This window comes from Panicum virgatum, chromosome 1N (genome assembly GCF_016808335.1).
Source record: "Panicum virgatum strain AP13 chromosome 1N, P.virgatum_v5, whole genome shotgun sequence".
Classification (NCBI taxonomy): domain Eukaryota; kingdom Viridiplantae; phylum Streptophyta; class Magnoliopsida; order Poales; family Poaceae; genus Panicum; species Panicum virgatum.
In genome coordinates this window covers 3,484,680-3,505,755 of record NC_053145.1, presented here as the reverse complement: position 1 = coordinate 3,505,755, position 21,076 = coordinate 3,484,680, and the positions used below count along the sequence as shown (strand labels likewise).

Sequence of the window (21,076 nt, the reverse complement as noted above, 5' to 3'; positions counted from 1 at the left end):
CAGTTAGACTGTGCAATTAATTATTTTTGTCATCTACATTTAATGCTTTAGGTATGGGTCTGAAAATTTAATGTGATAGTTACTGCAGCAAACCTTTTGCCAACCGAACGGGGCCTAGGCCGTGTTTAGTTACAAAAATCAAAATTCTAAAAAAAATTTCCGGCACCTGCATGGAGACTTAAATTTAGACGAAATAAAAAACGCATTGCGACTGCTGTCTGTAAATGGCGAGACGAATCTAATGAATCTAATTAGGCTGCAATTAGATGCTAAATTGCTACATTAATGCTACAGTAAATAACCTCTAATGACGGATTACTTAGACTCATTAGATTCGTCTCGCGATTTACAGACGAGTTCTGTAATTATTTTTTTGATTAGTCTATATTTAATACTTTAAATGTATAAAAATATTTTTTCAAAAATTTTACAACGCGCAAGTAAACACAGCCTAGCCTATCGACAGAGCCACAGAGGGGGCTGAGAAAGCCGGCAGGCATGGGGTACGGTGTCCCCCGGCGAGCGGAAAATGCTGTCGGGCGCGGCCGCGGCTGCCACACGCGTCGCGTCAATCATTCCATGTTGCCTCTGCCGGCTGCCGCGCCGCTGCTCAGCTCAGCTCATCTCAGGCGCTCACTTTGGGAGCACTGCTCGCCCTGTTGCATACTGAGGGAGCTTTTAGTTTTCAAATTTTTTTACATAGTCCATGTCACATTAAATCTTTAAACATATGCATTAAGACCCTATTTAAATCACAACCCGTAAATCCTGTAAACACAAAAAAACATCACATCGAATATTTCGACACATGCATGGAGTACTAAATAAAGTCTATTTATAAAACTTTTTTGCATGAATGGGATGTAAATCGCGAGACGAATCTAATGAGCCTACTTAAGTCATGATTTGCAACAGTAATACTACAGTAATCATCAGCTAATTATGAATTAATTAGCATAAATAGATTCGTCTCTAGATTTACAACCCATCTATGCAAAAAGTTTTGTAAATAGACTTCATTTAGTACTTCAAATTAGTAAGATTCCATCGCAATTTTTTTTGCAAAACATCTAAACACGGCCTAAGTATTAAATGCAGTTGAAAAAAAAAATAACTAATTATACAGTCTAACTGATTCCTACGAGATAAATCTAATGATGTTAAGTAATTTATGATTGGACATTATTTGTTAAGTAACAATGAAACGTGCTACAGTACTCAAACCCAAACTTTTTCACCAAGAGGTGTTTGAATGCTTACAACGAGTGTTTAAAGAAATATTAAATGTAGACTAATGGTAGTATAAATCTAGAGTTAATTTGCGAGATAAATCTATTAAATCTAAATAATTTATAATCCGTAACATCACATATCTAATATATAGATTAGTCGGAAACTATATAATTATTTTTATCATGAATCTATATTTAATATTTTAAATTAGCATCCAAACATCGATGCAAGACTAAACTTTAGCTCAAGTGGAACCAGACGTGGCATCTTCAGGCCCTCCCACCCCATAAACTCCGTAAATGAAAAAAAACATCACATCGAATATTTCGACACATGCATAGAGTATTAAATGAAGTTTATTTACAATTTTTTTTGCATAGATGGGCTGTAAATCGCGAGACGAATCTAATGAGCTTACTTAATCCATGATTTGCAATAGTGATACTACAGTACCATCCACTAATTATTAATTAATTAAGGATTAATTAGTATCATTAGATTCGTCTCGCGATTTACAACCCTTCTGTGTAAAAAGTTTTGTAAATAAACTTCATTTAATACTTCAAATTATCAAGATTCCATCATAATTTTTTTTTGCAAAACATCTAAACACCGCCTCGGTCATCTTGTATCCTACGGAGGAGTAGGAGCTTCCTACAAGGCTACCATGTCTGTCTCTACCGCTGCATGCATCCTCGTTGGGACTCAATCGCTTGACACGTTGCTCGGAGCCCGGCCGGCCCTAGTCGCACACTGATCAGCACACAAGTTGGACACTGGTCAAGTAGACTCCAGTGCACACAAGGGAGGTGGTGGTTGCCCAGGGCCGTCGGGCTGTCCCTGTACTGACAGGCTCAAGTTGCTGGAACATGCCCTTTGTCACCGCCGCCTGATGCCGCCTTAAACACCCCAACTAATCACGCAATCATACGCCGCTGCTCCTGCTAATCCGCACTCCAAGCCATCGGCCTTTGTAATTCTACAGGTCAGAAAGTACAAAAGGCTAAAAAAAAAAGGGTGAGTGGTGGGTGCATGGTGTGGTGTGGATCACACATAGATGTGCAGAATTTCTATCATCCGAGTTTGCATGGGTTGGCTGGGGATACGGGTCCTCCTCCGGTCCCTCTACCTTTTTCTTGGAAGGATCTCTTGCTTGGGAGCTCCCTGTGTGTTGGCAACATGTGCACACCACCAAGGCAAACGACATTCTAATGTACTATTGCCGCGTTAAATTGGAGACATAGAGCGTGCTTAGTTCACTTTGTATTTTGCATTTTTGTGTTTTTGCAAGAGATTTTTTAATATTTGAAGTATTAAATGTAGACTAATTATAAAACTAATTACAGATCTCGTCTGTAAACTACGAGACGAATCTAATGAGACTAATTAGATGATCATTAGAGTATGTTTACTGTAGCATTACTGTAGTAATTTAGTGTCTAATCACGTCCTAATTAGGCTCATTAGATTCGTCTCGCGATTTACAGTCCATTTTTGTAATGCGATTTATTTTTCGACTATATTTAGTATACCATGCAAGCGATTTACAAAAATTTTGCGTTTGGATGTAAAAATCTAAACACGGCCATAGAAATAGAGTAATATTTTGCACTCCGATCTCATTTCTATGGTGTCAAAGGAGTCAGATTGTCACCAGGCACGCGCTATAATTTACCCCCTCTGTTTTAAGTATGATATATCTACAAATAAGTTTGGGGAACCATGATTCTGTTTGGATCAAAGTGTTAATGGGTGAAAGGGCTAAACGTTAGCACTAGTGTTATCCAAATAGGAGTGCTAATAGAATAGGCCAAAGTTTGGTCAAGACTAAAAAACTTAAGCAAAGAGGTATAAGTGCTAAAATCTAGCACTTAACATTAGCTCCTCCAAATAGACCCAATTGTCTAGAGAAAACTTAAACGAACGGGTGTAGTTGCTATGCATTTTTTAGAGAACCGAACAAGGTAGAGTGAAGCATGAGTATGTTCTCCTCGTTGTGTTGAGCAATTGGTTACTTGGAGATGGAGATTGCAACTCTATTTCTTTGGAGTAATTAGCAAATATCTCTCTTTTCTTGCACTAGAAAAGGTACAACTGAAAATCATCACACAAAAAAGTGGATAACGCGTTGGTGACTAGGGTTCATACCGGTGGTCAATGACGGCTGATGCTGGCGCCTAGTAGGTCGGTAGAAGGCATGCAGCTGTTACCGTTTGCTCCAGCCTGGCATGCAACTGTTGCCGTTTGTCATTTTTCTTCGTAGCTTCGGGTGTGTTTAGTTAGTGAAAAAGGTTGGATTTTGGCACTGTAGCACACATTTTATTGTTACTTGATAAATAATGTCCAATCATGAATTAATTAAGCTTAAAAAATTCATCTCGTGCTAATCAGTTAGATTATATAATTAATTATTTTTTAAATGTATTTAATACTTCATGTAGGTTAGCGTTCTTTTTTCATTTGTATTCAGGTCTGTCAGTTATCTTTATTCACACTTCTTTTCTTGACATGAATAGGAGGTGGGTTTGCCCATTTCATTTCTCGTAAGAGCAAGTATGCTAATCAGCTGGAAGTCGGCTGGGAGCTTGCGTGGATGAGGAGAGAGACGGAGGCGGGCATCTCGCTCCGCGCCCGCTCAAGCCAGTGGAGAGGCCCTCCGTCCGCTGCCATTGGCTGAGCTGGTGGGGCCCGCCACCATCACCCTGTGCCTCCCAGTCGGTTGTCGGCGCCGCTATTAGTCTTGCTCTAAGAAGGGATGACGAGGTAACAGTAATGTGTGCTCCTAGAATTCACGTGGAATCCAGGCGCAAGCGACGAATGGCCCAGTTTCACACACACGATTAATGATCTTTTCTTGCTACTACATGGAGTATTTCTTTATTGGTCTTGGGATGATGCATCGTTACTTAATTGGAACAAATTGCTTAAATGGTTTTTGGAGATGGAGGCGTCATGACCCTCGTACTATCTGGAGATAACATAGAACATGAAGGATTGTAAGATGATGACAAGTTTGAGGGTGGTTTTGAATTGTTTTTTCATATTAACCGTAAACTATGAGTTGATCATTTACTCATATGTATAAGAGAGGCAACATGCTCCATTCATCAGACTTAAAATGTTCACTACACATCTAGTCTAGCACTAAATTTTAGGCAAATCCACTCCCAACCCTTATTCATCGATATTTATGCCTCCTGCCAAATTATATCCAGACACCTCTTCTTGAGCACATGGGGTTGTCAATGTCTTTCTTGGTCACTTGTAAACTCGCTATCATTGGCACTGTAACGGTTTATTATTGGCCAGGCCAAATGAAGTGTATCATGTATAGAGGGGTGGCACACGCACAAGCATAAAAATGTGTCCCACTTTCTCCTATCAGAGCAACTCCAAGAAACTCTCTATATCCATCATAATTGTTAGGAATAGAGATTTTGATGAAAAATAGCCTCCAAGAGTTTCTCTAAGTAGTTATCTAAATATAGCCATCATCTATTCCGGATTTATCGCTAGCCAAAGATAGATAGCGAAAATGACTCTCTAGAGTGTAAACAAGATATAGAAAAGTTGTTGGAGAATGAAGATGTATAGAGAGCGATTTTTATGTACATGACTCTCCAAATAATGATTTAGAGATTGAAATTTAGAAAGACTCTTGAAGATGCTCTTAGAAGCGTAAGCCTAATAATATCTAACATTGACAAACTTAACTAAGTGTTCTCCTACCACAAACTCAAATTGACCATCAATGGCTAAAAATCTATATAGATTGACAGTAAAATATTAATATGTTTAAATTCATATACAAAAACTACTTTCATAATATATAACTATTTTAATTAAGATACTAGCATTTCTTTTTTCAAAAAAAGATAATAGCATTTCCTATAAGTGGTATTTAAATTTGAAATAAGTTTAACTTATGGAAAACCGAGAATCCTACTTATATTTGTGATCAGAGAAAAAAGAAAGAAAGAAAAATCTTAGCGCGAGGAAAATAATTATGCTGCATTTCAGAGATACTACAAAAAAAGTCGGAGACGCGGCTCGCAGGCTGGGCCTGAGCTACTACTGGTGAGCTGATGACCCCTCTTCTCTCTCTCTCACATCGCAAGAAGACGAGGCAAAAGCGAGAAGGAGCGTTTCGTTTTAACTCCCGAGGCAACGCACCAACAAGCCCAGGCAGCTCAGCCTCGGGCCTCCCCTCTCCCTCGCCCTCTCTTTCTCTCTCTCTCTCTCTCTGGGACGGCCCTTGGTCTTCGTGTGCTGCTGCCCGCGTTGTCGGGGAGGCGCCGCCACGCCGCGCACCTAGCACCGCCGCCCGAGCAAGTAGGTGGTAGTAGGTTTCTGCCAAGAACGTCCAGGCCAGGCCGGCGGCGGCGCCATCTTGCTGGCATCGACGCGGCGCGGCGCCTCTGCCTGCTCCATGCTTGAGGAGCAGTGAAGCTCCCGCGTGGCCGCGCGACCATGAAGCAGTCCCCGGCGAGCTCCGGCGTCGCCCCCGCGGCCGCGGCCGCCTCCGCCGGCGGGGCGCCACCCGAAGGTGCTTCCTTTACCTTCCTCTTGCGCGTGTCTGTCGCGGGCTTTGGCGCAGCGCCGCGCGCGTCGCCGGCGGTGACAGGCGGCGCGCCCAACAAATTGGTAGTTTGCATTTGAGCGCGCATTTTGCCGGAGTTGAGAAAGCTGCTTCCTTTTTTTCCCCTGGTGTTCTGTCGCTGACGCCAGCCACAGCGGCGGTGTGCGCAGGGGAGCGGAAGGCGCCGGCGATCAACGCGGACCTGTGGTACGCCTGCGCGGGCCCGCTCGTGTCGCTGCCGCCGGTGGGCAGCCTCGTCGTCTACTTCCCGCAGGGTCACAGCGAGCAGGTGAGAGCGGCCTCCTCGTCATGCCCAGTCCGCACTTCTTCTCCTTGTAACGGGATGTAGTATTTGGTGATCCTTCGGCATCTTCTATGGGATTTTCTGATCAAATCTTCGATTGGTTTATCAATTTCTTGTCGGTGTTCTATGCTTCTTGTCCAAAGTTTGTAGTTTTGTTTCTGTTTTTTCAGGTGAAAGTTTCTGTTTTCCCGGGAGTTCTTGGTTGCAACTTTTTCATGTTGAGGTTTATTGCTAAAATGTTTCTTTTTTGGCTGTGTTTAGATCCGTAAAATAGTGCTAAAAAGGGTCACATCAAACATTGTAGCATACTGTAGCACTTTATGTTTGTTTGTGGTAATTGTTGTCACGATCTAACTAGGCTCAAAAGATTCGTCTCGTCGTGTACATCAAAACTATGTAATTAATTTTTTTATTTACCTATATTTAATGCTCCATTGATGAGGCAAAAGATTTGATGTGATAGATGAATAGTAAAGTCTGTAGAGAGAAATTTTGGAACTAAACACAGCCTTTGTAGTGTTAGAGGGGCATAAGATCACTATTAGTGTAGTAATAAAACGATTCTTTATGGAACCTACTAATTGTTCCTAAGCTACCTGGAATAGTAGGTTCCTATAATCTGCGTTGCTACCAGGTTTTTGGTGAAAATTTTTCATTAATAAGAGGATTCCCATTGTTCGTTACTAGTGTGAAAATTTGACTTAGTGGCTAATATCTTCCAGGCTCCAATGCATAAACCTGCTAATATTAGGCTCATTACCAAGGTGGTTCGAACTATCGTGGAGCCTACTTATTTCTTTCTTCTGTTGGTTTTGGAGTGCTGGGTACTATTTCCTTGTAAGAAGTTTGGTGTACATGAAGCATCGTCTGTACATGTGGGCTGCTTGCATTTATGGTCCTGGGAATGTAATTTCTGTTGCACTTTCTAAAATTTGGCATTGGAATAACATGTTTCGAGAACTATTTGTTTTGTGATTTGAATTAGGATATATTGCTCTAGTTACAAAAAAAGAGAGGCTCAGTTCTAAATCCAAAAACTAGCATGGGGAGGCATAGTGTTGCAATATTATCTTTTTAGAAGGATGAGAACATAAATTAGTTTTTCTATTTCAAAAGAAAAGTATGGGAAATAAAATCTTTTTGTTTTTATGACATTTGGTTGCGTCTCACATGATGGCAGACATCAGGGTACTTACTAAGAGTTTATCTAAGAAAAAGTTTACTCGTGTGGTGCTCCTTTCTTTCTGCAGACTACTTTTCACTTCTTTAGTCAAACTGCAGAAAGGGTTTGCAAAAGGGGAAGCATGTTTGAATGGCCCTACTTTCTTAATTATATCATGCAATGATCTTCTATTACAAAAACTGCAGTATACTGATGAGTGATGAGTATCCAGACTTGAACATTTTGAATAGTTGTGTCTCAAAGATAAATATTTGCTCATGTGCCGTACTGATTGTAACATGGTAATGAACACATGAACAGGGAGTAGTGGTGAATCAACCAAATAAATTACTGAATATTGGTCCACCTACTTGCTGCTTAATTCTTTGAGAAATTGAGGCTAAGAAAAAAAAAGTTGCCTATTCAATACGAATACTCTTTGCTTTCTTCAGAAAAGAAAGTGTATGTTTCAACTTAGCATGCTTCTGACTCAGGTTGCAGCTTCTATGCAAAAGGATATTGATGCGCATGTGCCAAGCTACCCAAATCTTCCCTCGAAGTTGATATGTCTTCTTCACAGTGTTACTTTGCACGTAATCTACTGTTCCTTGCCTTTTGACATGTAGCCTACAATCAGCAAGTCCAAAAGTCATCCCGTTTTCATTCTCAGGCTGATCCGGACACTGATGAGGTGTATGCTCAGATGACTCTTCAGCCAGTGAACACAGTGAGCATCTAGAATTTGTGGTTTCCAAAAAAAAGTCCTTTGTTTGTTCGAATGCCTAAAACCACGGCTTTGACTTTGGTTTAGTATGGAAAAGAGGCTTTACAGCTATCCGAGCTTGCACTAAAACATGCAAGGCCACAGATGGAGTTCTTCTGTAAGACACTTACTGCAAGTGATACAAGTACACATGGAGGCTTCTCTGTGCCTCGCCGTGCGGCAGAGAAGATATTACCTCCGCTGGTATGCAGCCATTGAATATCTAGCATCGCCACAAGTAAATATTTGCTGTTTATCGACTTCATAGTGCTGCTGTAATTTTTATACTCTCCTCCTTTGCCCTGTAGGACTTCAATATGCAGCCTCCAGCTCAAGAACTGCAAGCCAGAGACATACATGACACTGTGTGGACATTTCGCCACATATTTCGAGGTGGGGAAAGCATACCACTTTCTGTGCTACAAAATGGCAGTATCAGTAGGACCTTTCCATTTTTATGCAAGTATTTCCCTCTTGAAACAAGGAATTGCATGCAAGTTTGAAGACATTGCACATTGTTCTTTTATGTCCTGGATGATCTGCAAAAAGCTATACTGTTACTGCTGATAACACTAGATGCCCTCAGACTGTAGATGCAAGTTTGAATACTCTTAATCATTTTGTACTTTGATATAATCAGGTCAGCCCAAACGACATTTACTAACTACTGGCTGGAGCCTTTTCGTGGGCGGCAAGAGACTATTTGCTGGTGATTCTGTCATTTTTGTTAGGTAAGTTCAATGCAGAAGCTTGTCATAGCTGGGAGTGTAAATGTCATCTTAAATTTTGTCATATGATGATTTAGGGACGAAAGACAGCAACTTCTATTGGGAATTAGGCGGGCTAGCCGACAACCAACTAATATATCTTCTTCAGTACTTTCAAGTGACAGCATGCACATAGGAGTGCTCGCTGCAGCAGCCCATGCTGCTGCCAACAATAGCCCATTTACCATATTTTACAATCCAAGGTGAGTAATGTTTCTACACTGTGATTTTTCTACCATGATAGCTCTAAATAACCTTTTTTATGTAAGTGAGTAGCTATCAAACTGATTTATCTGAAATATAAACTTTCAGGGCTAGCCCTACTGAATTTGTTATCCCATTTGCAAAATACCAGAAGGCCTTGTACAGTAACCAGATATCTTTAGGGATGCGATTCCGGATGATGTTCGAGACTGAGGAATTAGGGATGAGAAGGTACAGTGGCTCCTTTTGCCTACATAAGCTCTAGTTTGCAAGTCATTGACAAGCAATCAATTTATATCTATTCAAACACAAAGAATGATATCCATGTTTTTGTTGCCTATTGTAAACTAAATTATTGAATGTTTTTCAGGTACATGGGTACGATAACTGGGATAAGTGATCTAGATCCTGTACGATGGAAAAACTCCCAGTGGCGCAACTTGCAGGTTGGGTTGCTGAGGCATATCGTTGATGACAATCTTGGTTTGTATTCTTCTTTTTATGTTGTATCTGATTCACAGATCTAATGTTATTTGGAAGGTTGGCTGGGATGAGTCTGCAGCAGGTGAAAGGCGGAACAGAGTTTCAATGTGGGAGATTGAACCAATTGCTGCTCCTTTCTTCATATGCCCCCAGCCTTTCTTTGGTGTAAAGCGCCCTAGGCAATTAGGTAAAGAAGCCTTATGGTTCATTTTTCAGTATTAGATTGGCAATTCAAACTACATATCACTATATGTAACCACTTTCCGTAGTTTCGATGGTTCACTTTTATATTTGAATTGACAGATGATGAGTCATCAGAGATGGAAAACCTTTTCAAGAGGACAATGCCTTGGCTCGGTGAGGAGATATGCTTAAAGGACGCTCAGACCCAAAACACCACAATGCCTGGTCTGAGTTTGGTTCAATGGATGAACATGAACAGGCAGCAGAGCTCCACATTAGCTAATACAGGCATACAGTCTGAGTACATGCATACCCTAAGCAACCCTGCCATGCAAAACCTTGGCGCCACTGAGCTTGCAAGGCAGCTCTATGTGCAGAGCCATCTTCTGCAACAAAACAGTGCACAGCTTAATGCTTCCAAGCTCCCTCAGCAAATGCAACCTATCAATGAGCTGTCCAAAGGAGTGCTATTTTTTAATCAACTCGATGCCATATCCAATCAAGAACAGAAACAAGAAGCTGGCAACCAGCAGAGGCAGCAGCAGCAACCTGTTAGCCAAGCAATTCCTTTAAGCCAGGCTCAAGCCACTCTTGTCCAGGCCCAGGTAATTGTCCAGAATCAGCAGCAGCAGCAACCACAACAGTCATCTCCAACTAAGAACCAGCAAGGGACCAGTAACCAACAGCTGCTTCTTTCCCAGCAACAGCAGGACCAGAATTTGCAACTGCAGCAGCAACAGCAGCTTTTACTTCAGCAACTGCAGCGGCAGCAGCAGCAGCAGCATAATCAGCAGCTAAATAAGTTGCCTGGTCAGCTCATGAATATGGCTGGTCAGCAGACTCAACTGTCCGATCAGGAACTTCAGTTGCAGCTGTTGCAGAAACTACAGCAGCAGTCACTCATATCACAGCCAGCAGTTACACTCTCACGATTACCGCTAATCCAGGAACAACAGAAGTTACTTTTGGACATGCAGCAGCTATCGAGTTCTCGTTCACTTGCCCAGCAGCGGATCATGCCTCAGCAAGATAGCAAAGTTTCACTGCAAGCATCATCGGCTCCACCACCAATGAAGCAAGAGCAACAGCAGAAGCTTTCACATAAACAAGTTGCACTTGCAGATGTGTCAGATGTTGCTTTTCCACCGATCTCATCAACCAATATTACTGGGAAAGCTGGAAGCACGTTGATTATTCCGGGTGCCGTACAATCTGTACTAACTGAGGAAATTCCTTCTTGCTCCACATCACCTTCTACAGCTAATGGAAATCATTTGGCACACCCAACCACAGGCAGGAACGAGCATTGCAAAGTTAACATAGATAAGGTGCCTCAGTCATCTGCTCTGATGTCGGTTCCAACATCTGTTGAAGCGGTAACAGCAGCTCCAATAATGGGCAAAGATTTGCCAAAGTTGAACCATAATGTGAAGGGGAATGTGATCACCTCAAAGTCACCCACTGGTGCGACTGGTCTTGACAATCTTTTCAACAATGTACCATCAACAGACAACCTGGAAACAGCTTCATCAGCAACTTCATTATGGCCTACCCAAACAGATGGACTTTTGCATCAAGGCTTCCCCACTTCTAACTTCAATCAGCAACAAATGTTCAAAGATGCACTTCCAGATGTGGAAATTCAAGATGCGGATCCGACTAACAATGCCTTCTTTGGGATAAGCAATGATGGTCCGCTGGGCTTTCCTATTGAAACAGAAGGCTTGTTGGTAAGTGCACTTAATCCTGTTAAGTGTCAGACTCATATGTCAACTGATGCTGAGAACAATTACCATATACAAAAGGATGCTCAGCAAGAGATTTCAACTTCCATGGTTTCACAGTCATTTGGTCATTCTGCTGATATAGCTTTTAATTCCATTGATTCTGCAATCAACGATGGTGCCCTGTTGAACAGAAATCCTTGGCCCCCTGCACCTCCACAGAGAATGCGGACATTCACCAAGGTTTGCACTTCTCCTTTACATTCTCAACTCGCTGACAGTATAAAAATTCAAGTAGCATAATTTCGTTGGTCTATTGACTAATTACTGACTGAATAGAAAATTGAGGGGCAATAATGGAAAGAAGGAATTTTACTTCTGTTGGAGTAGATATGACAATTTATGTGAAGTAGGTCCTCCCAATTGTTCCAAAAATTCAGGTCTAATGATTTAAGGACAGAGTGGTGAAAGTTCAATTTTATTCTGACTATTATTAAATCATATATAATATAAATGTGTTCCTCTGTAAAGAGAAGAATGCAGTTGTTAACTTGTTATGATTTTAGTTGTGCTAGTATATAGTCTGTGCAGTGTTATTATAACAATTGAGAAGTATGCTAGCTGTGAAGCAATTGATGAGATGGCCACATATAGCTTTAAAAGCTTCTCAAGGACAGGACATGGAATTGGGACCTCCTATGATTATGCATACTCTGGAGCCATAAACTCTGGAGCATGTGCTTTGTTTGCTACAGCCATTCATTCTTCTGAATGTAACACTAAGATAAATCTTGTAGGTCTACAAACGTGGAGCTGTAGGCCGGTCAATTGACATTGGTAGGTACTCTGGATATGAAGAATTGAAGCATGCTTTGGCCCGCATGTTTGGTATTGAGGGCCAACTTGAGGACCGACAGAGAATAGGCTGGAAGCTAGTCTACAAGGATCATGAGGATGACATCCTACTTCTTGGTGATGACCCATGGGAGTAAGTTTACCTTTCCACTTGTGCTTATATCAAATTTGGATACACTATCAAAAAGTTGTTAAGAAAAAAACATTGTAAAAGAACGCAATAATATATGTGTATAATGTCTAGGAATGTTAGTGGAGGATACTGATATAGCCAAAAACAAATATACAAATGTGGGCAGCACTGTTTATGAATGAAAGAAGGATTCTATTGGTTATCATCGTGATAAAAATCTGATGTTCATTACTCAGGGAGTTTGTGAACTGTGTGAAGTGCATTAGGATCCTATCCCCTCAAGAAGTGCAACAGATGAGCTTAGATGGTGATTTGGGGAACAATGTCCTTTCCAACCAGGCTTGCAGCAGCTCAGATGGTGGGAACGCCTGGAGGCCTCGCGGTGACCAGAACCCAATTAACCCTTCCATTGCCTTCTATGACCAATTTGAATGACCTGATCATCAACAAGTACGTTCGCATTGTTGGCTTGCGGTATCTATCTTCATTCCTATGTTGGTTATTGAATTGGCTGTCACAATTATCAATTCAGAAATGGACAGACGAGGTGTATGGCTGCAAAAAGCCAGCAGTGTTCAGTTGTCAACAAAATTATGACCTGGAAGAGCTATGCCGTGCAGAATGCTGTAGATGTCTAGGCTTTTATATCTGGGAGGGCAAATGCTCCTCAGATTAGGTTATGTTTTGGATATATGTGTAGCTTTCTCGGTTAAAACAATGCAGGCAAGGGAATGGAACTTACCTAGAGCTGTGTGTGTCTGATTTCAGATAAAGGGTTAGACAAAATCTGAACTTCAGACTGAGGTGGTATCAGATCTAAAGATGAAGTATTTGGTGAAGAGCATTTGTACTGAACTGCTGCTGGGTTGCTTGAAACCCATATAACATAATCAGTCTCATTTCAGAAACGCTGATGAAGATTATGAGGTCCTACTGATTAGGAGTATGTCTTGTATGAATTTCCCATTTGAGTATACTTACATGACATGCTTGCAATCTTAATTTCTTGTTTTCTACTTTGAGAAAGGCTGGCAGACAACAACAACAATTGGACGTCTTATCCATCTCCATCTGTAGGTGTATTTTGTCACACAATAACCAGGTTTTATCACACTGGCAATTGGACCCTTGTACTAACACCCAATTTGCCTGAAATCCCAATCGGTTGGTGATAGAGCTGTATACGTACTGGTAGACATCTAGGAAGCAGAAACCATATCATCATAGCACAACAATAAACAGGCAGAAGAAAAGAGTCGATTTGTTCGCATCCAAATGGCTCAAGTAACATCTGTCTGATCCAAAAACACAGAAGATATGTATAATTGCACCTGTCAAGTCTATGAGCAAAAGAGGCTATACTACGAATCTATGACACAGATCCTATGGTAACTTTCGCAAGGACCCTGTTTACAAACCAGAGGAGATCTGTTTAAAATTGCCCAAGTTCCTCCATGAATTCCCGAGTCATCTCAAGATACTCTTTCAAATGCACCTTCCTCCATTCCTTCAGACCACAAATAGACATGAATACCGTTCAAGAACAAATAGAAACATGAGCATAAACACCATTTCAAGATACATTAGCATTCAGAGTCAGACCTCGTAATCCCATTCGCCGTAGAGGTCAGGATCACCCTCGTTGGCCCAGATGTAGGCGTAGACGAGTGATTTCTCCGATGTATCCTGCAAAACCCCAAATGATCCCTTTTTCGATCGGTGAAACCATCAACCATCCAAGCTAATATTCCACAGCAATGTGAGGTATTGTGGGCAATCAAAATTAGATTGTGGATGATACAGTTCCAGTGTACTCACTGCCAGCGAGACCTCAACAGTTTTCTTCACATACTCCTCGTCCTCGAACAAGTCGAACACATGGAGTTCCCTGTCGGTGAGCCCCTTGAAAACCTGCTAGGAGCGCAGACAGCGGCAACGGGTTCAGACGGCAACTCCATCCCCGTGCTCCTACCGTATTCGCAGCGGATCGTGAGTCAGCTGGTGGCGTGCAGTACAGCGAGAGACGGACCTTTCCGTTCACCGCGTGGCCGGGGACGGGGAGGATGGCCGGGTAGACGCGGCCCCTGAGGCTGAACCTGCAGTGTCCCGTGAACAGTACCAGCCACAGTGGTTTACGGTTCATCCAGACTCAGATCACTGTTCATCGTTGTGCCTTCGCTTCTTCAAGTCAGTGAAGTTGGACCCGCATTGCGTTGGGCTGAAACGCTGTTTGAGTTGGGCTTGGCTGGCAGGAAAATCTCGATCATAGAGGTTTCAAAGAAATTCAGAAAGAGAAAGCAGAAACATAAAAAATCGCAAAGTCTAATACACGACTCATCGCGTAGCGCGCGACCCCGTAGCCCAGCAGGCCAACGCGACGGGCTAGGTAGCCTGACGGAGGCAGCCCAGCGAGACCACAACCCAGCCATTGGGCTGCAGACCGCCCCACGCTCCCCTTCGGTTTCCCCCTACGGGCAACGGCCGCCTCCTGCGGCAATGGGGGAGAGGAGCCGTGCGGGAGGCGATTCTCGGCCGTCGGTGAGGAGCGGCGGCAGTGCACCCGTCGAGGAGCGGCGGCGGCGTCCCCCATCTAGGAGTGGCGGCGGCGTGCCCCCATCGAGGAGCGGATCGAGAGTCGCTTACCCCGTGCCCGCTGCGGATTCAATGTGAGTCGCAATCCCCCATCCCCCCTTCTCACCCTGCCATCCTCCTTCGCCATGGTGCCGCAACCATGGTGCCGCAACCGAGCTGGAGTGCCGCCGCGACCTCGTGGAGGGGCAGGAGAGGCGCAGCTCGGTGGCGCTCATCGCTGCCTCCCTGCCGCGTACGCGAGCTCTAAGTGATTGACGTTTTGCCCACAGGGGGCCGCACCACGTGTGTTCACCTGGCTTTTTCCTCTGAACAAGAGCTTTTGCAATCGCAATCATAGACTGTAATGATAGACTTAATTCAATATTTACTCAGTTTCTTAACTAAAAAAATACTAGGAGCAGCATGACTTGTAGTTTGTTTGTATTTTTTTAATCAAAGAATGTTTCGTACTCGTTACTCAAATATTCTCTTGTTGGGTTGCCAGCTATAATGGATGTTATTTTTAGTGGATAGACCTATACACAAAATGCACTCTCAATGGCAAGCTTTGTTTCCCATGACTCTTAGTGTCAAGTTATGTGAATTTTTTGCACGCAAGTAGCGTCTGGATTCAGCTATTCAGTGACATGTTTGCTTAATGGATCCCCAATATTTTGTGCTGATTGGAAGCCACGTGGCTCATCCATGGATTCCCTGCTCGGTGCTCACGTTCGCTGGACTTTATGTAGTAGGCTGGTAGTGATCAGATTAGCCCTATTTTATTTTCAGTTGCCACTGGAACTATTTTTTGTATTGACTGATGACATTAGAGTCTATGTGCTTATTTAGCTTTTGTTTGGCAATTTCTTGTTCTTCTCAGCAAACCGAATTTATTTTTTAAGGATTACATTTGGTAGCAGTGGATTTTAGGATTACCTTCATTGGAATTTTTCTCCTAGAAATGCTGCTAGAGAGGACCAATAATTACATGACAAGGTTTTTCAAAATAGCTTTGAAATAATGAGGTCTAAGTTTTTTTTACATGCCTTTTTAGATAACAAATGAGACGCATCGAAGTTTTATGGTACACCTGTATCAACTTACGAAACTCGTAATATCAAATTAGTTGTATGAGGTATTAAGTTATATTTTGTTGTCACACATAATTATTGTACGCATGTATCAACTTATGCAATTTTTTAATCTCAAGTTAAGTTATATGAGGTATCAAGTTATTTTTTTTTCTACTTGTAGTTATGGTACACCTAGGTTCTGTGTTTGTTTAAACTGGAATTGAGATCTCGAAGTTACGGCACACCTGTATCGACTTAATCATTTTTGTAATCTCAATTTAACTTGTCTGATGTATCAAATTTCATACGTCATGTGTCAACTTATGTCAAATATGTCACACCTTTTTGTTTTACCAAAATCTGCATGTCTTTTTTTCTATAACATATTTCTGATATATTTACTAGTTTTTTTGGTTACAGCATGGCAAGAAAGTGAGAACTTAAAATTCCGAATCTGCCCCCTCTCCGAGGAGGAAGACGAGAGCAATGTCAAGGATGTGAGGAGTTAAACTATGTTACTGTAGATAACTTGCCAATATTTACTTCATAAGTTGATACACTGTCTCTATAAGTCTATATTATTTATTACATTATAATTTCATAAGTGGTGACAAATAGAAGTTGTAACATTTTTTTCTACATTACTCACTTGGGCAATGACCATTGTTTTATGCTTATTTAGTATTTCTCATTTTAAGTACTGATCATTCTATGCCACTTATCTCTTTTTTTTTCTGTGCAAATTATACCTTGATTCGGTTGGTGTCGATGATCTTATACATGATCCCACAATGCAACTTATACATATAAAAGTAGTAATTTATATTCGATATTTGTTAGTACAAATCTCTAGTTAAATTTGATCCCTAGATATACAACATAGTTGATATATTGTGTCTACATATAAGTTGCTACAAGATCTTGTACATAAATTTGATACCAGATATATAACAAAAGTTCACACATCTTCTCTACATGATTAGTTCAAAAGTCTCCACCTAAGTTAATGCCGAATATATATTGCATAAACCTCGTATAATATTTCTAGAACATAAGTTGCTACTAAGCGGGCAACATATATTGTTTGAATATAAACCATGTTTTTTTCACGTTGCAAACTTTTGTTTTCAAGATTTTTTCGTAGCAACTTATGGTTAAATATTATGTTAACTTGTATGGTTATATTTGGTAATTTATATAGTTCAATATACTAGACACAACTTTTTTTAGATATTGTGCTATCAATCTACATTCATTCTGATATCAAATTGTATAGATTGTTCACTATCAATTTATGTATGCTCTGACTATCAAACTACATCCCTTCTTACTAATAATTTTACCAACCTACATATATTTATGATAGCAGCTTGTGTATTCACACTGGCAAATTGTAAGTAACATTTTTCTATGTGATTCATCTTTTATGTAAATTGATACATTATCTCTACATAAGTTGTTACTATATTTTCATAAGTGTTAAGCAATAGAAGTTGTAACACTTTCTCTATATAAGTCAATACTAATAAGTTGGTACAAAATATCTATTTAATTTAAGATGCTAATAAATATAAACTATTACATTGTACAAAATATATTGCTACATGTCCATGTAAATATATTGCACTATAGATTTGTATATAAATTGTCATTTTACAGTCAACATAAGTAGATAATTCTATACAAATGATTTCAAAACATATCAAAATGGATCTTATATTGTAGGTATTGTTGTAAAAAGATACAATGATGCAAATAAAATTTGAAAACGGATCCTTGACGAGAGAAATATACAAATTTGTAAAATATAATACAAATTGATACACATGTTGTACAGATATTGTGATTACATATTCAATATAAATTGATAGTTGTATAAAATAGCTTCAAAATATACCAAATATGGATCTAGTTTTGTAGATCCTTTTGCAAAGAATACAATGGTGCAAACAGATTTAAAATATAATGTGTGATGAGAGAGTTATGCTCATTTAAAAGTAATATGCCTATTTTATAATGGTGACATCAGCGATGATGTCAGCTGAAAGCGATAGTTTCCTTAGATGCTTTGCGCGGCTGTTGAGAACCAACCGCGACCAGACACGCGCGCTAGCAGGGAGGAGGAGGTGCGCTTCCGACCAGATAGGGTCGCGTGGTTGCATATAGCGCGATGGGTCGCGCCTTATCCCGATCCATAAAAAATTTCAATGAAATTTAGTGTTTGCACGGCACGCACACACCAATAAAGGCACATCATTAAAGTTTTTTTTAAAAAAATTACCTACAATACTCATATCATGCGTAAAGGGGCCACAAATTGAACATGAACACTATTTTTTTTGGCACCTCTTAGAGGAATGAACATAACCAATGCCGTTCCTGTTAAGGCTCCAACGATCTCGAGTGTTCCTTCCCTGCAGACTGCAGTGCTAAAGACAAAGCTGTACGACAGGATGAGTCAAGATTATGGGTGTGTTTAGATCTAAAATTTTTACACCAAAAAACATCCCATCGAATATTTGGACACATACATGAAGTACTAAATAAAGTCTATTTACAAAACTTTTTGCACGGATGGACTGTAAATCGCGAGACGAATCTATTAAGCCTACTTAATCCATGATTTGCAACAGTGATGCTACAGTACTATCGGCTAATTATGAATTAATTATGGATTAATTATCATCATTAGATTCATCTCGCGATTTACAACCCATCTGTAAAAAAATTTAGTAAATAGACTTCATTTAGTACTTCAAATTAGCAAGATTGTATGCCAAATTTTTTTTGGCCTAGACATCTAAACACGGAACAGAGGTTTGATATACATTAAGCCAATGGTTTAGCCAGGTCAATAAGGCACAAGGAGATATGCCTAGTAAATAGCCCTATGTCACCTAGGTGATATGCAAGTGGAATTCATTTACTCCCCATTATGTGATATCTCAAGTGAGTTGATTTAGCTAGCTCTGTAACAAAGCGATCGCGCGTCAATTTTGCACAAGTAGATTTTACTTACTTCAGCTATACTAGATCAACTCCACTTCAGGTAACGATGCTTTTGATTTGCCTCTGTGCTACTATATGGGGTTTTACAAAGGATAAAAAAAAGATAATATAAAAGAAACAAAATATGAGGATGATAAAAAAAAACAAAAAGGTTTATTTGTGGCTGCTGGGATTCGAGCCCAGGTCTCCACGGCCACAACGTGGAATTCTCACCACTAAACTACAGCCACTTTGTTGTGTCACGTCTTCATGTAGGTATCATTATTCAGGCAGGCTGTTCGTAAACCTGCTAAAGTCCAGTTTCAGAGAAAGGATTGGAGGCTCAGGCAGTCTGTTCTTAAACCAGCTGAAGTCCAGTTTCAGAAAAAGGATTGGAGACTCAGCAAATATTTTTTTTTGCTTCTGTGCTTGTTTGGTTGTCTTCTAACAAACAAAATCTTCAGCAGTATTCATTTATACCAAATGCTTACTGTTTCCATTATTTCCCCTCATGGGGTTTCCATCATCACAATACAAGCAGGAGTTTCCTATGCCTTGTGCAGTATCTTCTCTGAGCAAAAACTGAAACGAAAAGTCCATGGAGATCGATCGAGTACAGCAGAGACTCTCGCAGATCCACTACTCCCGTGCGATCGCGATCCGTCAGTCAGGCCTCCTGGACCCTGACCTTGCTGCCGCAGCAACCGCCCGCCTTCGCCGCCGGAGCCGGAGCCGCGGCGCCGGAGTGGCGGTCCAAGAACTCGCGGTTCTCCTTCCAGACCTCGCCGTCGTCGTACACCTCCTTCTTCCAGATGGGCACGGACGCCTTGAGCTCGTCGATCACGTACCGGCACGCCTCCATGGCGTCGGCGCGGTGCGTGGCCGACGCCGCCACGAACACGCTCGCCTCCCCGGCGGGCACGGGGCCCAGGCGGTGCGCCACGGCGAGCCGCCGCAGCGCGTGCCGGGACCGGGCCTCCCGTAGGATGCCCGCCAGGCGGCGCCGCGCCATCGCCGCGTACGCCTCGTACCGGAGCTCCACCACGCGCCGCCCCGCGAAGTGGTCCCGCGTCGTGCCCTCGAACGTGGCGATGGCGCCGGCCGACAGGTCCCGGACGTGGTCCACGTACCGGGCGATGTCCAGCCGGCCGGACCCTTCCTCCACGATCTCGATCAGGTCCTCCTCCTCCTCCTTCGCGCCAGCCGCTGCCGTTGCCTCCTCGGCAGGTGGGAGATCGCCGCTGGCCATGGGAAAGCTGGGATTTTTGGACTCTTTGACTTGGCAGAGCACGGATTGGAGCTGTCCTGGGGAGGGAGAGAGCAGATAAGGTTCCGTCAATGGAGGTTGGGAGGCAGAGGACGAACTGCCGCCGCAATGACGAGTCTACCCTCCGGTTGCTTACGAGTGCAATGAGGTAGTCTGGGCCCGGGGCACCAATAAAAAAAATGCAAAATACAGAGCAAGATGAAGATCTCCTATCGCTGTATTGCTAGTGACTTGATTTGTTACGAGAGAATAGTACTGCTGTGGTTGTGGCTGATTCGTTTGGCTGTGGCTAATTGCTAGTGCTGATTTGTTACGAGAGAATAGTACTGCTGACTGGTTGATAGCTGGTGGCTGGTGCTGATTTAGTATGAGAGAACAATATTGCTGGTTGGTTGGCTGACAAGCCAAACGAACATAGCGAATGTCAGTATCCGTGAATAAGAGCCTTCTTTTTAATCATTTAAAAAAGGAATAAAAGCCTTTTTATCAAAATTTCTCGAGCAGCTCTTCCTGATTCAGTTTGGCAAACCTTCTCCAACAGCTTCCTCCTCGTTGCCATCGTCGGCCTTCCCCAGCGGGTGATGTAACCATTGACCAGGGCAGAAGTAGCACTTGTCTTCACCTTACCATTGCCGCATGCATTTGAGTAACAGTAACACCCATTTCTGCAGGAAACCAAAGGTATGCCAATAAAACACTCTAGTTTCAGTTATGTGATTAGAAAATCTCGCCATCTTATTCCGAGTGTTTCAACATTGCCCACCAAAAGCCTGCAAAAAAAATTTTT

General features: G+C 41.8%; 3 protein-coding genes, 1 long non-coding RNA gene and 1 other non-coding gene across 10 annotated transcripts; 2 read left to right on the top strand and 3 right to left on the bottom strand.

Annotated features, from left to right (window-relative positions):
- Nucleotides 1–5,324: 5,324 nt before the first annotated feature.
- On the top strand, nucleotides 5,325–13,392 carry LOC120654629 (auxin response factor 5-like). 6 transcript variants are annotated; one of them, XR_005667129.1, is made up of 16 exons: nucleotides 5,325–5,779; nucleotides 5,962–6,101; nucleotides 7,773–7,871; nucleotides 7,949–8,005; nucleotides 8,090–8,245; nucleotides 8,350–8,434; nucleotides 8,682–8,772; nucleotides 8,847–9,011; nucleotides 9,121–9,243; nucleotides 9,383–9,458; nucleotides 9,553–9,682; nucleotides 9,799–11,408; nucleotides 11,597–11,645; nucleotides 12,200–12,390; nucleotides 12,627–12,840; nucleotides 12,923–13,392. XR_005667129.1 is itself a non-coding variant. In XM_039932206.1 (15 exons), exons 1-14 carry the CDS (start codon nucleotides 5,704–5,706, stop codon nucleotides 12,823–12,825), a joined length of 3,435 nt encoding a protein of 1,144 aa, XP_039788140.1. In that variant the 5' UTR covers nucleotides 5,331–5,703; the 3' UTR covers nucleotides 12,826–12,837; nucleotides 12,923–13,392. The 6 variants fall into 6 exon arrangements, 4 of the variants coding, with proteins under 4 accessions (XP_039788140.1, XP_039788139.1, XP_039788142.1 ...); XR_005667128.1 differs by having other exon boundaries at nucleotides 12,627–13,392; XM_039932206.1 differs by having other exon boundaries at nucleotides 5,331–5,779; nucleotides 9,799–11,645; nucleotides 12,627–12,837.
- Nucleotides 13,393–13,614: 222 nt separating this feature from the next.
- LOC120654305 (AIG2-like protein C) lies at nucleotides 13,615–14,533 on the bottom strand. The gene is made up of 4 exons (XM_039931808.1): nucleotides 14,420–14,533; nucleotides 14,209–14,301; nucleotides 13,993–14,076; nucleotides 13,615–13,897 (listed from the first exon to the last, which is right to left on the bottom strand). Exons 1-4 carry the CDS (start codon nucleotides 14,531–14,533, stop codon nucleotides 13,823–13,825), a joined length of 366 nt encoding a protein of 121 aa, XP_039787742.1. The 3' UTR covers nucleotides 13,615–13,822.
- Nucleotides 14,534–14,914: 381 nt separating this feature from the next.
- On the top strand, nucleotides 14,915–16,691 carry LOC120653903. The gene is made up of 2 exons (XR_005666891.1): nucleotides 14,915–15,056; nucleotides 16,455–16,691. It is a non-coding gene; the product is annotated as an uncharacterized LOC120653903 (long non-coding RNA).
- Nucleotides 16,692–19,201: 2,510 nt separating this feature from the next.
- TRNAH-GUG lies at nucleotides 19,202–19,273 on the bottom strand. The gene has a single exon. It is a non-coding gene; the product is annotated as a tRNA-His (tRNA).
- Nucleotides 19,274–19,464: 191 nt separating this feature from the next.
- Nucleotides 19,465–20,496, bottom strand: LOC120654628 (molybdopterin synthase catalytic subunit-like). The gene has a single exon (XM_039932204.1). The coding sequence runs from the start codon at nucleotides 20,269–20,271 to the stop codon at nucleotides 19,690–19,692; it is 582 nt and encodes a 193-aa protein (XP_039788138.1). The 5' UTR covers nucleotides 20,272–20,496; the 3' UTR covers nucleotides 19,465–19,689.
- Nucleotides 20,497–21,076: the final 580 nt, after the last annotated feature.

Bases quoted from the DNA above. Each gene is read 5' to 3' on its own strand.
- LOC120654629 (XM_039932206.1), top strand. From the start codon at position 5,704: ATGAAGCAGTCCCCGGCGAGCTCCGGCGTCGCCCCCGCGGCCGCGGCC. The intron at 5,780-5,961 runs GTGCTTCCTTTA...CGCTGACGCCAG, and splicing joins CGGCGGGGCGCCACCCGAAG to CCACAGCGGCGGTGTGCGCA. The intron at 9,459-9,552 runs GTTGGGTTGCTG...GTTATTTGGAAG, and splicing joins CCCAGTGGCGCAACTTGCAG to GTTGGCTGGGATGAGTCTGC.
- LOC120654305 (XM_039931808.1), bottom strand. From the start codon at position 14,533: ATGAACCGTAAACCACTGTGGCTGGTACTGTTCACGGGACACTGCAGG. The intron at 14,077-14,208 runs GTGAGTACACTG...GGGGTTTTGCAG, and splicing joins CTGTTGAGGTCTCGCTGGCA to GATACATCGGAGAAATCACT. The intron at 13,898-13,992 runs GTCTGACTCTGA...TGTGGTCTGAAG, and splicing joins ACGGCGAATGGGATTACGAG to GAATGGAGGAAGGTGCATTT.
- LOC120654628 (XM_039932204.1), bottom strand. From the start codon at position 20,271: ATGGCCAGCGGCGATCTCCCACCTGCCGAGGAGGCAACGGCAGCGGCT.